Below are 13,535 nucleotides of genomic sequence, written 5' to 3'. Positions count from 1 at the left end.
CCTATCAATGTTTTATTTGGTGTTTTATGAACTTTTATCAAGGTCAAGAAAACGTACGTTTTTTCTGTTTGTTTTGGCAATCTATGTAAATTCCGCTCAATATCTGTTTCCGTTTCACGGGTTCAATATCCACGTAGACAAACATCACTTTATCGCGATTCGCCATAAATACAGCACACAGTCCTTGGCGGATCACGCATTAGAAGAGTTTATCGACGTCGATAACAGACCCGTGTCGCAGCCGCTGGATGCACCTTTATACTCGAAATGCGAAAGTTTGTGAGTGAGCATGTTTGTTACTTCTTCACATCAAAACCGCTGAACCGATTTTAATGAAATTTGATAAGTATGGAGTTAGCTGACACCCTGGATTAACACATAGGCTACTTTTTATCGCTGAATTCCCATGGGAAAAGTTTTCAAGGCGAAGCGAAGCTCGCGTGACCAGCTAGTTTACTATAATAAATAAAGTAAGAAGATATATTAAGAGCAGCCCATCTGTTTCTGCCACTCCTGGTGTCTCTGCGCCAGGTTCCTGGAGACGGGTTTGGTTTTGTCGATGGCCGTCAGCACATCCGACAAGCTGAGCTTGTCTTTGTCTTTACGGTGTTGTTGGCTCGCTGGAACAGAAACATTACTGTCAAACAATCGTATCGGTTACCACCACCAGCAAAAAAGGTGAAATATGAATGAGCCAAATAACTACAGCTGAAAATTTATCATTAGCGTATCATTTTCTATTCTTCAGCTCATCTTTCTTTATATTTTACTTCATTATTTTTATCAGTCAAATAGTGAAACCCACCCACGCTTTGTTTTATAAAATGATCACCTTTGCCCGTAGCACACGGAAGCATCTTCCTGACATTAGCCATGAGCGCCTCCTTGCAGACCAGTTTAATATCACTTCCCGAGTACCCTTCCGTCCTTCTGGCCAGGTCTTGGTAGTTCAACTTGGGTACCTCGATGCTCTTCGATGTAAGAAACGTCTCGAACAGCTGAGCGCGAGTGTTGGCGTCCGGGAGAGGAATGTAGATCCGCTTCTCTAGCCTCCGCAGCATTGCTGGGTCGATTTCCCTGTGAAATTATTGCAAATCTTTCAGGAATCGATTGTAATAATGGCTCATTTGGGACTCTCCAACCAGTGGTGCTGAATATTGTCAGTGTTCGATCGAATAAGCCTTTAAAACACTGTCAAGTATTAGAAAGAAACGATCAGTTGAAACTGGCCAAAATACACGCATTCACCTCTACCCCTTATAGGGTCTACCCCACGTAGGCCAAATCCACTCACTAGGCAAATAAAAGACTCATCATCAAGTCACTCGGTCTCCCTCTAATGAAGGAAGAGTTTTCGGCCTAGTCCACCACGCCGGCCTAGTGCGGGTTAGTGGACCCCAACACAAGCAAAAAAAAAGACTCACCAAGGCATATTGGAGTTGGCCAGCAGCAACACCGTCCCCTGCCTGTCGGCCGCTCCGTCCAGCTCCGTCAGAAGCTGAGACTTCAGTCGGCGCGAGGCCTCGTGCTCGCCGGCTCCAGACCGCTCGGAGGCGAGCGTCTCCACCTCGTCTATGAAGATGATGGACGGGGAGTAGTAGGCTGCTAGCTCGAAGAGGATCTGGTTGGATGGACGGTTGGTTATTGGTGTGAGATAAGGTAACTAATTAACTATGTAAGTATTGAGTGAAAGTTTTTATATCTAACTAAGCACCTACATGAGCACTGCAACTATACTGGCACCTAATGGTTTGTTCTGTTTACGTTTGTAACGCCTCAAAGGCCATCATCATAATCGTCACAAAATATTACTTACATAACTTGTACTTACCTATCTCATTATAAATAAATAAAATAAATACCTCATCCAACCACTACCAAGCACTGTTCAATCCACTGCAGCACCGTTCTACATACAGGGTGTCCCAAAAGTCAACGTCATCCCTTAAAGGGCTGATAGGTCAGCTCATGAGAGGCCAGAATATCACAATATGACCTTAATAAAAACTCGATAATTTTCGAGATATTGACACTTTTATAAATTTGCTGAAAATCGACACATTGGATCAGTTTTTTGCGTGCCGCCGGTACAAAAATCCATATTGTTAGAATTTGTTTGGAGTTGCATCACCCTGTATAGCCCTGCTATTGATCGCAGTCAAAAAAAATATCGAGTAATGCTGTATGTTTAAAAAAAACACGGTTTTCAAAGTCATAAAAGGTAATCGTATTTTTTATAAACAACTTTGACTCTACATACTGTAAAAAAAATATACCACGCAAACCTGGCACCTTATTTGAAAAGATTGCTCATTTAATGCAGTTTCCAATATGGTATGAAACGTTGTTATTGTTTCAATAAACAAAAAAGTTATTACTATTTTAGTACAAGACGACCTCGATGTAAAATTGTTTGAAGGAAATTTATCTGACTGAATTTATTAAGGGTAAGTCATGTTGGAATGAGTAAAAGTAAAATAGGTGGTGGGGTCAACCGTGGCAACAAAGATGACGCAAAAATAGCTAAGGAAAAACTTACCAAACTCTTATAAAACATATTTTGCGTTTTTTACACCTTATTAAAAAAAAACAAACATTTATTGACTTTTATTTTGTACTATATAATAATGTGGTGTTATAATTTTGAGAAATAAAAATAAAAGTCAATAAATGTTTGTTTTTTTTTATATATAATATATAGCTGTTCCCGCGCGCTTCGCTTCGCCTTAAAAAGGTTTTTCCCGTGGGAATTCCGGGATAAAAAGTAGCCTATGTTCTTTCCCAGGGTCTAGACCGTATGTATACCAAATTTCATTCAAATCCGTTCAGTAGTTTTGGCGTGAAAGAGTAACAGACAGACAGACAGACAGACAGACACAGTTACTTTCGCATTTATAATATTAGTTAGGATAATAACTTTTTTGTTTATTGAAACAATAACAACGTTTCATACCATATTGGAAACTGCATTAAATGAGCAATCTTTTCAAATAAGGTGCCAGGTTTGCGTGGTATATTTTTTTTACAGTATGTAGAGTCAAAGTTGTTTATAAAAAATACGATTACCTTTTATGACTTTGAAAACCGTGTTTTTTTTAAACATACAGCATTACTCGATATTTTTTTTGACTGCGATCAATAGCAGGGCTATACAGGGTGATGCAACTCCAAACAAATTCTAACAATATGGATTTTTGTACCGGCGGCACGCAAAAAACTGATCCAAGGTGTCGATTTTCAGCAAATTTATAAAAGTGTCAATATCTCGAATATTATCGAGTTTTTACTAAGGTCATATTGTGATATTCTGGCCTCTCATGAGCTGACCTATGAGCCCTTTAAGGGTTGACGTTGACTTTTGGGACACCCTGTAGAAACAGGGGAGGTTATGAACCCCTCGTCTGAATCCTGGATCAGCCTTTAACCAGTGGGCCTCTCAGGCTTCCTTTGTCTGCAAAACAAAGTAAGTAGTTACACTATTTTTCACCTCACCTGCACAATCTTCTCAGACTCCCCCCGCCACTTGTTCACAACGCTGCTGCAACACACGTTGAAGAAGGTGCAGCAGCTCTCAGCGGCCGCAGCTCGAGCCAGCATGGTCTTGCCGGTGCCGGGGGGCCCGTGGAGCAGCACCCCGCGCCATGGCGAGAGCAGGCCCGTGAACAGGGACGGGTATCTGAGGGTTTCGGGTGTAGAGTCAGCTGCATAAGTAGCTATACACTTTTGTACCTTGTCAATCTGACACCGCCTACCAGTTCATTGAAACATTGACGGTTCGTCAGTTTGACAAGATACAGAAGTGTATAGCTACTTATGGCTGATCGTATGTCTGGTCAGAAAAGTTTGTTTTCCCTAGCATGAAATCAGGGATGTATAAAACCCAGACACGTGGTTGAAAGTGCATTGTTTCAAAATGAAAATTATTGAATTTTACTCAAACATAAATTCTCCCTCATTTCCCATTCTAACTACCTAGATTAATTTATTTTGTACCTTCGTTTATTAGCTAGTTAGGTTACTTACTACAATATTTCAGTGTAGGTATACCTAAGCCTTTCCAGTTGAAATCTTTCAAAAGACCATCATCACAATTACAAAACAAATACATACTTAACAGGATACACCACAGTCTCCATCAGCAGACTCTTAGCTTCGTCGAGTCCCTTCACATCGCTCCAGCTCACGCCGCTCGGCCTCACGATGTGTCTGGACAGCATGACCGCCAGCTCCTTGCTCTCCCGGGGCAGGGATGACAGGAACTGGGAGAGTGGCTTGCGGTCTGTCGCTGGTGTTGTAGAGGGTGCTTCTTCTTCCTGGTGGGAAGAAGGGGTGAGGTTTCAGTTGGTGTAGGCCGCCTTCTGTTCTCTGTAAGTTCTGTATCAATCCGTTAGGACTTTTAATCCTGATTTATAAGTGTGACTTGAAGGGCCAAAACACTGAAAGAAAAGCGAAGAGCAGTAACAAACTAACTGTAAGCGCAATGGCTGAAGGTATTAGAAACGGTAGAAAGCGGTGCAGCTGGCCCTTCTCGAATCTCTGCCGTGGCATTCGCGTCGCTTTCCTTCCATTTTATTTCAGTATAGTTTAGATTGTCTTTTGATTGTTGAAGGTGGCTGATATAGCTTCAAATCATGACATAATCATCATCAAGTAAGTACTTATAAAGCAAACCTGTCCAAGCCTCGTGACCAGCACCGCTTGCGGCAACCCCGGCGCCTCTCCCCCCGGCGCCTCCCTCACCCCGTCCTCAGCCCCCACCAGCTCAGTCCTGGCGCGGCGCGAGGGCGGAGGCCGGCGCGGCGCGGGCACCTGCCGGCAGAACTGCGGCTGCTTGTTGAACCGCATCAGGTAGTAGCTGCAGTAGTCCTGATGATTAGAGAAGTTATGGGACGGACTTAGATATGTAGGTAATGTTGGGCTTGAGCCAAGACTAACGTTGCGAACTATCTTGACAGACATGGCACTTATAGGCGATGGGTACGAATGTTGCGACGGCGGCGTGACGGCGAGGCATATCGGTACGCGAATAAGTGCGACCGATTGGTTTGATAAGATGCTTTGCACCTTTGTAATGGCTCAAGTAATATTATGCATTATATTATAATGTAGGTACTTAACTACTTAGAATAGTTGCACATTTAAAGAAAAGTAAAACGTGTGATTAGAAGGCTGGCTATCTAATAATTAAGTTTAGATAAATTAAAAACGAATGTGGCAATTACGAAATGTACTATTTAGTTATTTAGGTAGTTAGATATGTACCTACGAATAAGAAACGCAAATGTTTGTGGAGTTCCAGACAAAAGGTAGGAGGTTAGCGCCCGGGGGCAGACGTTTGTTTGTTCGCTTGCTCTCCAGTTCAGAATGTTTGTCAAGTGGATGTTGAGAGGTTGAGACGCTTTTGATTAAGGGGCCGACAAAACACACGTTCTGCATACATTTTAAGGATAGGTGTACTGGTGTTTACTGGTCTAATTTAATGACTAAAGCTCATTAATTATAGTTCCTGACTTAATTCTAAGCAATAAGTAGTAAGTCAACTGAGAAGAGTATAATTATAACTACTTATATACTCTTCTCAGTTGACTAGGTACTTAACATGTACCAGTGTGAAGTTGGCAGCCTAAAGTTAGCAGCCTAAGTGTAGGCGACCAAATTAAATAGGTTACGATTTGTACCACACACATTATTCAAAATTAAGGCTAATTTCATATTACTAATAAATACAAGTGTATAAAATAATGAAAATTTAAAACATCGAATGACAAAACCGCAAAATAAAGAGCAAAATAAATTTTAAAAAATCTATTCTCTATAAGTGGATGACGTTTCAACCACGAAGGAGTCGGAAAGCCACAACCAGACCTAGTTTAAATCAAAGGCTGGTTAAGTACCAACACCTGAAAGAAAATTCATCAACATTGAAAGAGGATTACATGTGTCAGCAAGAAGAAGAATGCTGAATTCTGGGGAAAAAATACATATTTCACAAAGTGTTTTAAAATTTTCAGCTGAAAATGCTGATAAGACCACAACGTCTGCTGGTTTTTATGATTGGCACTGATGAATGCTGAAAACCATTTTCAGGATTTTCAGCTCACATGAGTACCTCTCCAGTTATAGGTAAATAGGTATTTAGCGGCCTAAGTCTAAATATTACTTTTATACCCTCAGACACCCTAGAAGTAGGTGGAAAGCCACGACCAGGCCTAGTCTAAATCAAAGGTTGGTTAAGTACCAACAGCTGAAAGAAAATTCATCAACATTGAAAGAGGATTACAGGTGTCAGTAAGAGGAAGAATGCTGAATTCTGGGGAAAACATAGATATTCATTATCATTATCACCTGATTTTTTTTAAAAACTTTGTGAAATATGTATGTTTTCCCCAGAATTCAGCATTCTTCTTCTTACTGACACCTGTAATCCTCTTTCAATATTGATGAAACTTCTTTCAGGTGTTGATACTTAACCAGCCTTCGATTTAAACTAGGTCTGGCCGTGGCTTTCCGACTCCTTCGTGGTTGAAACGTCATCCACTTATGGAGAATAGATTTTATAAAATTTATTTTGCTCTTTATTTTGCGGATTGGCATTCGATGTTTTAAATTTTCATTATTTTATAAATTTGTATTTATTAGTAATATGAAATTAGCCTTAATTTTGAATAATGTGTGTGGTAGAAATCGTAACCTACTTAATTTGGTCGCCTACACTTAGGCTGCTAACTTTAGGCTGCCAACTTCACACTGGTTTAACATGTATAGCTGAATACAAAAGAGTAGAGATTAATGTTTTTGGAACTAAACAGATTTAAAACCTGGCAATAAAAAAAACTTGTGATTTGTGGTCTGTTTCTATGGTTTGAATGTCAAACTCGCCCTGTTCCTGTATAAACAAATCCAATTTTGCTTAATTTTGGAGTTTTGTGGATTGTTGAGTTTGTTCACGAAGTGAAAATGAATAAAACCATTCGCAGCGAAGCTAGACAGATGATTTACAGCGTTTGCCTACGATGTTTGGCGGAGAATGATGCTGGAGAAGTATTAGTCAATATAATACGATGTTTATGAAAGAGCAGCGTTTTATACTGGTGAGTAGGTACTTAATTTGTAACCATTAACATACATTGCTTATATTTCTTGTAAAAAAGTACTATTTTGATGTAATAGAATGCCTTTCAATGTGTATTTGTTATTCTTATAGAGGTTAGAAAATACTAGTGTCAAACGTTTCATGACATCGGGGTCTGGATGCTAATGTTGTTAAAACATCAGGTCTAGATACTTTTTTACTAACCCCCGACTCAAAAAGGGTATCGATAAGTTTTACAGCTGTAGGTGTCTATGTGTGTCGGTCTCTCCGTGTTAAATAAAATAAATAAATAAATAAATATGTGGGGACATCTCACACACGGCCATCCGACCCCAAGCTAGGCAGAACCTGTGTTATGGGTGTCGGACAGCTGATATATCTACACAAATACATAGATAGATAGATACTAAATATAAATATCAACACCCAAGACCCGAGTACAAATATCTGTCTTTAAACAAATATCTGCCCCAGCCGGGAATCGAACCCGTAGAGAGAGTAACTATTGTAAAAATATGTGTAAGAATTAAGAGTCGGTATAAATTCCCCAGACATAATAATTTGCAAGTCGCTTTTCTGACCAATTAAATAATTTGTTGCAGGAAAATCGGTATAAACACAGTTTTAGAAGAATTGCCATTTCGAATTGAAATTTCAAATGTGCCCCACATTTGAACTTTTTCCTGAGTAAGAAAAAGCTGTAATAAAATATCGATGTGTGATACTATCACTTTTCTCCTATAGTAATTACATAATGGGATAACCAACACGTGTTTCAGTGCAAAAAAACATTATGAAATACACAATTAAATAAAAGTTACAGTTGATTTGATTTAATGAAATTCATTCAAGACTGCCCCCCTCTCCCCTACTAATTTCTTCTCTTAACATAAAACTCCCCAAAAAGTGGCATTTTATAATTAGTAAATATTTAAAACATTTCTCGTTTTGATTTTTTCTGCTAAAGTATCGTGATACTTTTGTCCGTTTTCTATACTATAATAGTGTGGCCACTTTCTTAGATTGCCACGCCCTCAATTATTCTCTACTCTTTTATGTTCAGCTATAAGTGTGTTTTTTAAACCTCTAGTAAAGACTACCGGAAAATATCAACAGAATTAGGTAGGTCTACTTCGAAAATTATTCAACCTTGGTGTACTTATTCGATTAAGTATTACAAAATATTGTTATGCATAGAATTTGTCGTGAAATTCGAGTTGCCTGTAATTAGGCTATATGACAGGTAAGCTAAGTTTCCACCTATAGTATAACTATACGCAGAGACCTATCTATATACCTATAGCTAGGTCTCTATGTATAGTTAGGTATACTATTAAAGCCTAGTCTACCCTAGCAGCTGCACCTGGCAGGCTATAATTCCCGCTATACTTTTTGCTCTGTGGCTTGCGGCTTGAGCGCCACATGTCTGCTGGAACCTTGGCACACTGTAATTTGGCTCACCATGCCTAGTTACTGACAATTTACTGCGTAACCCTTGCGGTTGCAGTATAATAAGTTTACATATTTATGTCGATATTGTAGGCGTTAATGCAGGATGTTAAAAACTTCGCAACTTCTAAAATCCGTAGAACAGCCGTCGTTCGTAATGAGCGGGTGACTCCTTTTGAGCTGATATTACTTATTTTGCAATAACCTGTACACAGTATAGAATACCAATTCTACATACCATGAGTGACACCTACACATATAGGTAGGTAGGTCCTTATCCTTATAGTACCTATGTACCTATTACGTTTTAATAATAATCTATCCGCCCCTGAAATAGTTATTTAAAACCTGGCTACACTTGTTCAATAAATAGTTATTTAATACCTATATTATCTGCCTAGCTACAGTAAGTACCAACAACTACCAACCTATCTAACTACTTTTACAGTCTCATAAGATCAATCATCTAGCTATTGAAACTCAAATATGTTTGAGATTCAATAGCCAGTTCTAGTTCTAAGGCCTCTTTGATGTCGAAAACGATACAAAGAGAATAGTAAAGTACCTCTCAGCTCGCGGAGATTATAAATGAAATAAGAATATTAAGCTTAATTTAACTAGATAAGAAGTAGGTAACATTCATAACGTAGGTTTATTTAGTGCTGAAAAGTATATATAGTTATAATAATTTTAGTATATAATAATTAAATCCTCTAAAAGTAACACCGACTTGTTGTCTAATTGTTTATGAAGTTAAATGTCCCACAGCCATTAATTAATTATAACCCATTTATAGTTGAAATTCGGTACACATTATTAATCTATGAATAGCCCAGTCAAAAATACTCCGATCAATAGTCTAAATTATAGAGACTAAACGACAGAAGGTTAGTGTACTAGGTACCTACTTTCTTAGAATTTTACGGTAAGATAGTTTTTTTAAATCAAATTCTATTTATTTTGGATTGTCTTAAGAAACAATTTTAATTCTTTACAATAAATTTAATTTACTATTTATTTGTATACCTAACAAACTACCTAGATTATTTGATTACACAATAAGTCCCACTCAGTTTCGCCTAGGTCATAATATTACATAGGTACCTTCGGGATTCATAAAGCCATTACTTACGTTCTTTAGTTCCGTCATAAATTTCATTAAATTGCTTGCAATATCTCATATTCGACTTGCAAACAATGCGACGGTGCGTTTACATATGAACTTATAGTCTAGGTATAGGCTGAAAGCACGGATGGCAGTCTGGAATAAATTTAAATTCAAACCCCTATTCTGATCTGCTAATCTATTGAGTTGCTACTCGTAGGCACTTAGTAAATATATGTATAGAGATCTAATTATAAGATTTAGGTAATTATTATGCTGTTTAAAACCGAACTCTAGTCACCGTTCTAGTTAGCTTATTATTTAAGTGCTAACTTTTATATTTATTTCCCACGGATATCATTATTACAGAATCGGAAAGCCTGAATTAGGGCCCAGAAGAGTCACTCTATATGACGATAAACGAAATTTCGGAGGGCTGCTGCGCGAGCCCCGACTCTATCTCGTTGTATTAAACGTGCCGATTGCACGACAGCTCTCGTTCGTTCGTTTTTCGTCAGTATAGAGTAACCTTCCTGAACGGTATCTGTTTACAAATATCTGCATCTTGGCGTAGCGACAGCGGGATATCTGGAGCAAATCATTTTGTGAACCGAGCAGATTTATGCCTTTAGTTGGACTGTATCCGTATTGCATTCCAAAGTGATATAGATATGGTTTTCAGGCCTGCGATACAAAATATACTTACCTACATTCGGTAGAAGGGAAACTGAAACCATAATGTGCAACACAATTTCTAAATATACAGAGCAGTACTTCATATATAATATAGCATGAACTGAACCTAACAGAACAGATAACAGATACATACACCAGGTCCAGGTATTGTATTCTTTGTGGGGGTGTAAGTACCTGCACCTGGCTTTCTCGAATCTGCCCTAGTTTTCTCGAACGAAAAAATTACATACAAATGTATGCATTTGACTGCTGCCATAGGGCTCATTCTATAACTTTACAAATTACTTATAGTAAACAATGGAACCGTCCACTTTACTAGGCCCCAGTCGGGTGAGAACCTTAAGGGAGTACAATGTTGAAACAAAAAATACGGCGGCTGCAAAAGTTTACGATTATCGCGGAGCGAGTAAAACTTTTATATACTGTGCCGGCACGGAAAAACCTTTGCTGAATCTGAATTTCTTTGAATTACACAAGTTAATATTTTACGACGAGGTAGATACTTAAGTATGTCTGGCTCTGCATCTACTAGGATATTAGCGGTCGTAAAGAAGCTTTCTTATCACGAGAACTGTACTAAACTGTAGTGATGTCGAAGTCAATGTTATTGTAGATTTCGAAACACAATACTACGAACTAGATGGAATGTCAGTGCTAAAGAAACGTCTGGACAAGTAAAACACATCACTTTCCAAGTGAGCCCTTATTTTCAATTAGTTAAAAAAAAAATAGGTTGGAAGATTTGTGAGTTAATTCAGAGGTAGGTACAATAGTTGACGACAGTAAACAAAGTGCGGACAGTAGGTATTTAGCTTTGTTTTTTTATAATGTAGGTACTTTTGTATAAGAACATGTTGTTCATATATTGTTTATCAAAGATTCAAACTCTCTTTTCAGTCCTACCTCATCTACCAAGGTATCAGCAGTTGCCAGGAAGCTGTCCTAATACCACAAGGGAGCTTACCTGTAGTATTATGTCCAGGTCAATATTATCGCAGACTTCATATTCTCCCGTCAGCCCAGCCTCAGTGACCAGGCTGTCAGCAGTCGTGAGGAAGCCTTCTTGTCGTAAGAACGCGTGGACCAGGTACTTCAGGATTCTCTTGCGGACACGGAAAATGGCTTCTTTCTGAAAACAGTTTTTGAATGACATAAAATGACAAGTAAGTAGTTAATTTGATGATTTTTGGTGATGATGATGATAAGAAATTTGTATGTAATTTGTGGGTGAAGATAAATGGGTGCTGAATAGTGAAATAAATTAGAAGGTGGTTTTTGAATAAGTATACTGTCTTATCCTTAAAAGACATTTGCTGCTGGCTTTCATGTAGTTAGATTAAATAAGGTCTACTACTTTGCTTATATGTAGTTAATCTAATGCTAAATTTGTGCTGCTTGCGTAACCTATTTGCCCAACAAGTCTCGACTAACTTCATTATAAACTAAAATTCAAAATTAATATGTTCATGACACATTAATTTATGATGTTGCAAGTGGTTGCAACCCAAATCCAGACGAGCGTCGTAATTAGCTGCAGTAACAATGTTACGAACTACCCCCAACACTAGGAGAGAGAGACTGAGCTCAGCGGGGTTACTCCTTAAATTACATCGAACGAACGAACGAGCGTGAATGAGCCGTTTTCCTTGACAGCTGTCAGTCGAGTTTTTGTACAAGCCGATAGATGTCGTGACAACATAGTGTACCAACTGTCAAATATTGCACACAGAGAGCAAAGAATTCGAAGTATTAAACTCAGAATAAGAACTCACTACTTTTAATAGTAAGACTATTTTGTCTAATTTACAAGTTTTGAATGTGTATTTTTCAAGCGTCGTTGCTGTAGAGAACGTATGAGGGCAGATATAGAATTTCTTCTGTGGAAATAAGGTGTGAGCTGACACAAAATCTGTGTTCTGAGGGTTTGACAGATAGTACAACTCAGACAACGCCATCTGTTTCTCCAAAAATGAAAACTTTTTTTTTAACTAACGGCTCATTGTCACGGAACGAAAAATGAAGTTTCAGAGTGTTGTTATGGTTGTTACGCGAACCATGACTCTTTCTCGTTGTTATAGAGTCGTGGCTCGCGCAGCAGCCCTCTGAAACCTCGTTTTTCGTCACATAGTTTGAGTGACCCGCCAGAGCTCAGCGATCGAATGACCGAACGAAAATATAAAAACATCAGCTGAGATCAAACCATACCGCGATGTACATGACCACCCGACTACGCCATCTATGAGCGGACTTAGATAAACTTATTAAACTCAACAACATTGTTTAGGACTGTGAAGTGGTTGCAGCTGACTTCCATTGCCAACTATTCTCACCCAAAGAAAGGGGAAAATATTGTTGTAGCTTACGACAACACCGACAAACATTGACATAATTATAATAACTATCTACTATTCTTGTTTTATATGGCACTTGTACTGAATAATAACTTTTTACTCCTTTTGAAATCATTGCTGACAACACGGCAGCTGATTCCTATCTCATGGCATTAATATATTCAGTATAAGTACCTAGAAGTAGGAATAAATAGATACAACTAGACTCACTGTTTCAATCTTCCGCATTTGGCTCATAGGCCTGTTAATACCAGCCATTTAAAAAAAATACAAACAAATTAAAACAAGGATATTATTGACGTTTTTACGTTTATGCCAAAACTGTCAAAAATATTGTATCCAGGGGGTTGTTTACTGTTGCTAGGATGAGTAAACGTTACCATGGAAACGCTTTTATTCCCATTCCACCCCACCTCTGAACAATAACGGGCTGTGGGGTTACCACCACCGAACATTAGAAATTAATAATCCTTAAGCAACGTTGCTCGCTTGTCAAATCTGAGGTAACTTGTATAGTGCCACAAACTTATCTGTTCCGGTGAGAGCGAACTAAATTGGTCCATACCTCATTACTTACTAATGAAACTTGCATGTTCAATAAGTTACCTGCTAGATTTAAGACAATGAGATGGAACATGTTTGTCAGGGAAGTAAAAAAATGGCTATGTAGTAAATGTTTCTACACCGTCCAAGAATTTATAAATGGAAAACATGACTCATCATAATTATAAGTATAGTACTGTGTGTTTCTTCTAAACCTGAATAATTATAACTGTGTAATGAATGTAATTTAACTAATATTTTAATTTGTAATGTTGCATGTCTAAATTTGACAGAATGT

General features: G+C 38.3%; 1 protein-coding gene across 1 annotated transcript; it reads right to left on the bottom strand.

Annotated features, from left to right (window-relative positions):
* Positions 1-445: 445 nt before the first annotated feature.
* On the bottom strand, positions 446-12,991 carry LOC105381067 (katanin p60 ATPase-containing subunit A-like 2). Its single transcript, XM_038116051.2, has 8 exons — positions 12,905-12,991; positions 11,308-11,472; positions 4,672-4,866; positions 4,111-4,313; positions 3,493-3,676; positions 1,425-1,621; positions 833-1,077; positions 446-620 (listed from the first exon to the last, which is right to left on the bottom strand). Exons 1-8 carry the CDS (start codon positions 12,950-12,952, stop codon positions 484-486), a joined length of 1,374 nt encoding a protein of 457 aa, XP_037971979.2. The 5' UTR covers positions 12,953-12,991; the 3' UTR covers positions 446-483.
* Positions 12,992-13,535: the final 544 nt, after the last annotated feature.

The sequence above is a fragment of the Plutella xylostella genome, chromosome 21, assembly GCF_932276165.1.
Source record: "Plutella xylostella chromosome 21, ilPluXylo3.1, whole genome shotgun sequence".
Lineage (NCBI taxonomy): Eukaryota > Metazoa > Arthropoda > Insecta > Lepidoptera > Plutellidae > Plutella > Plutella xylostella.
Note: the sequence above shows the minus strand (reverse complement) of the source record. Positions and strands in the feature narration are given on the sequence as shown.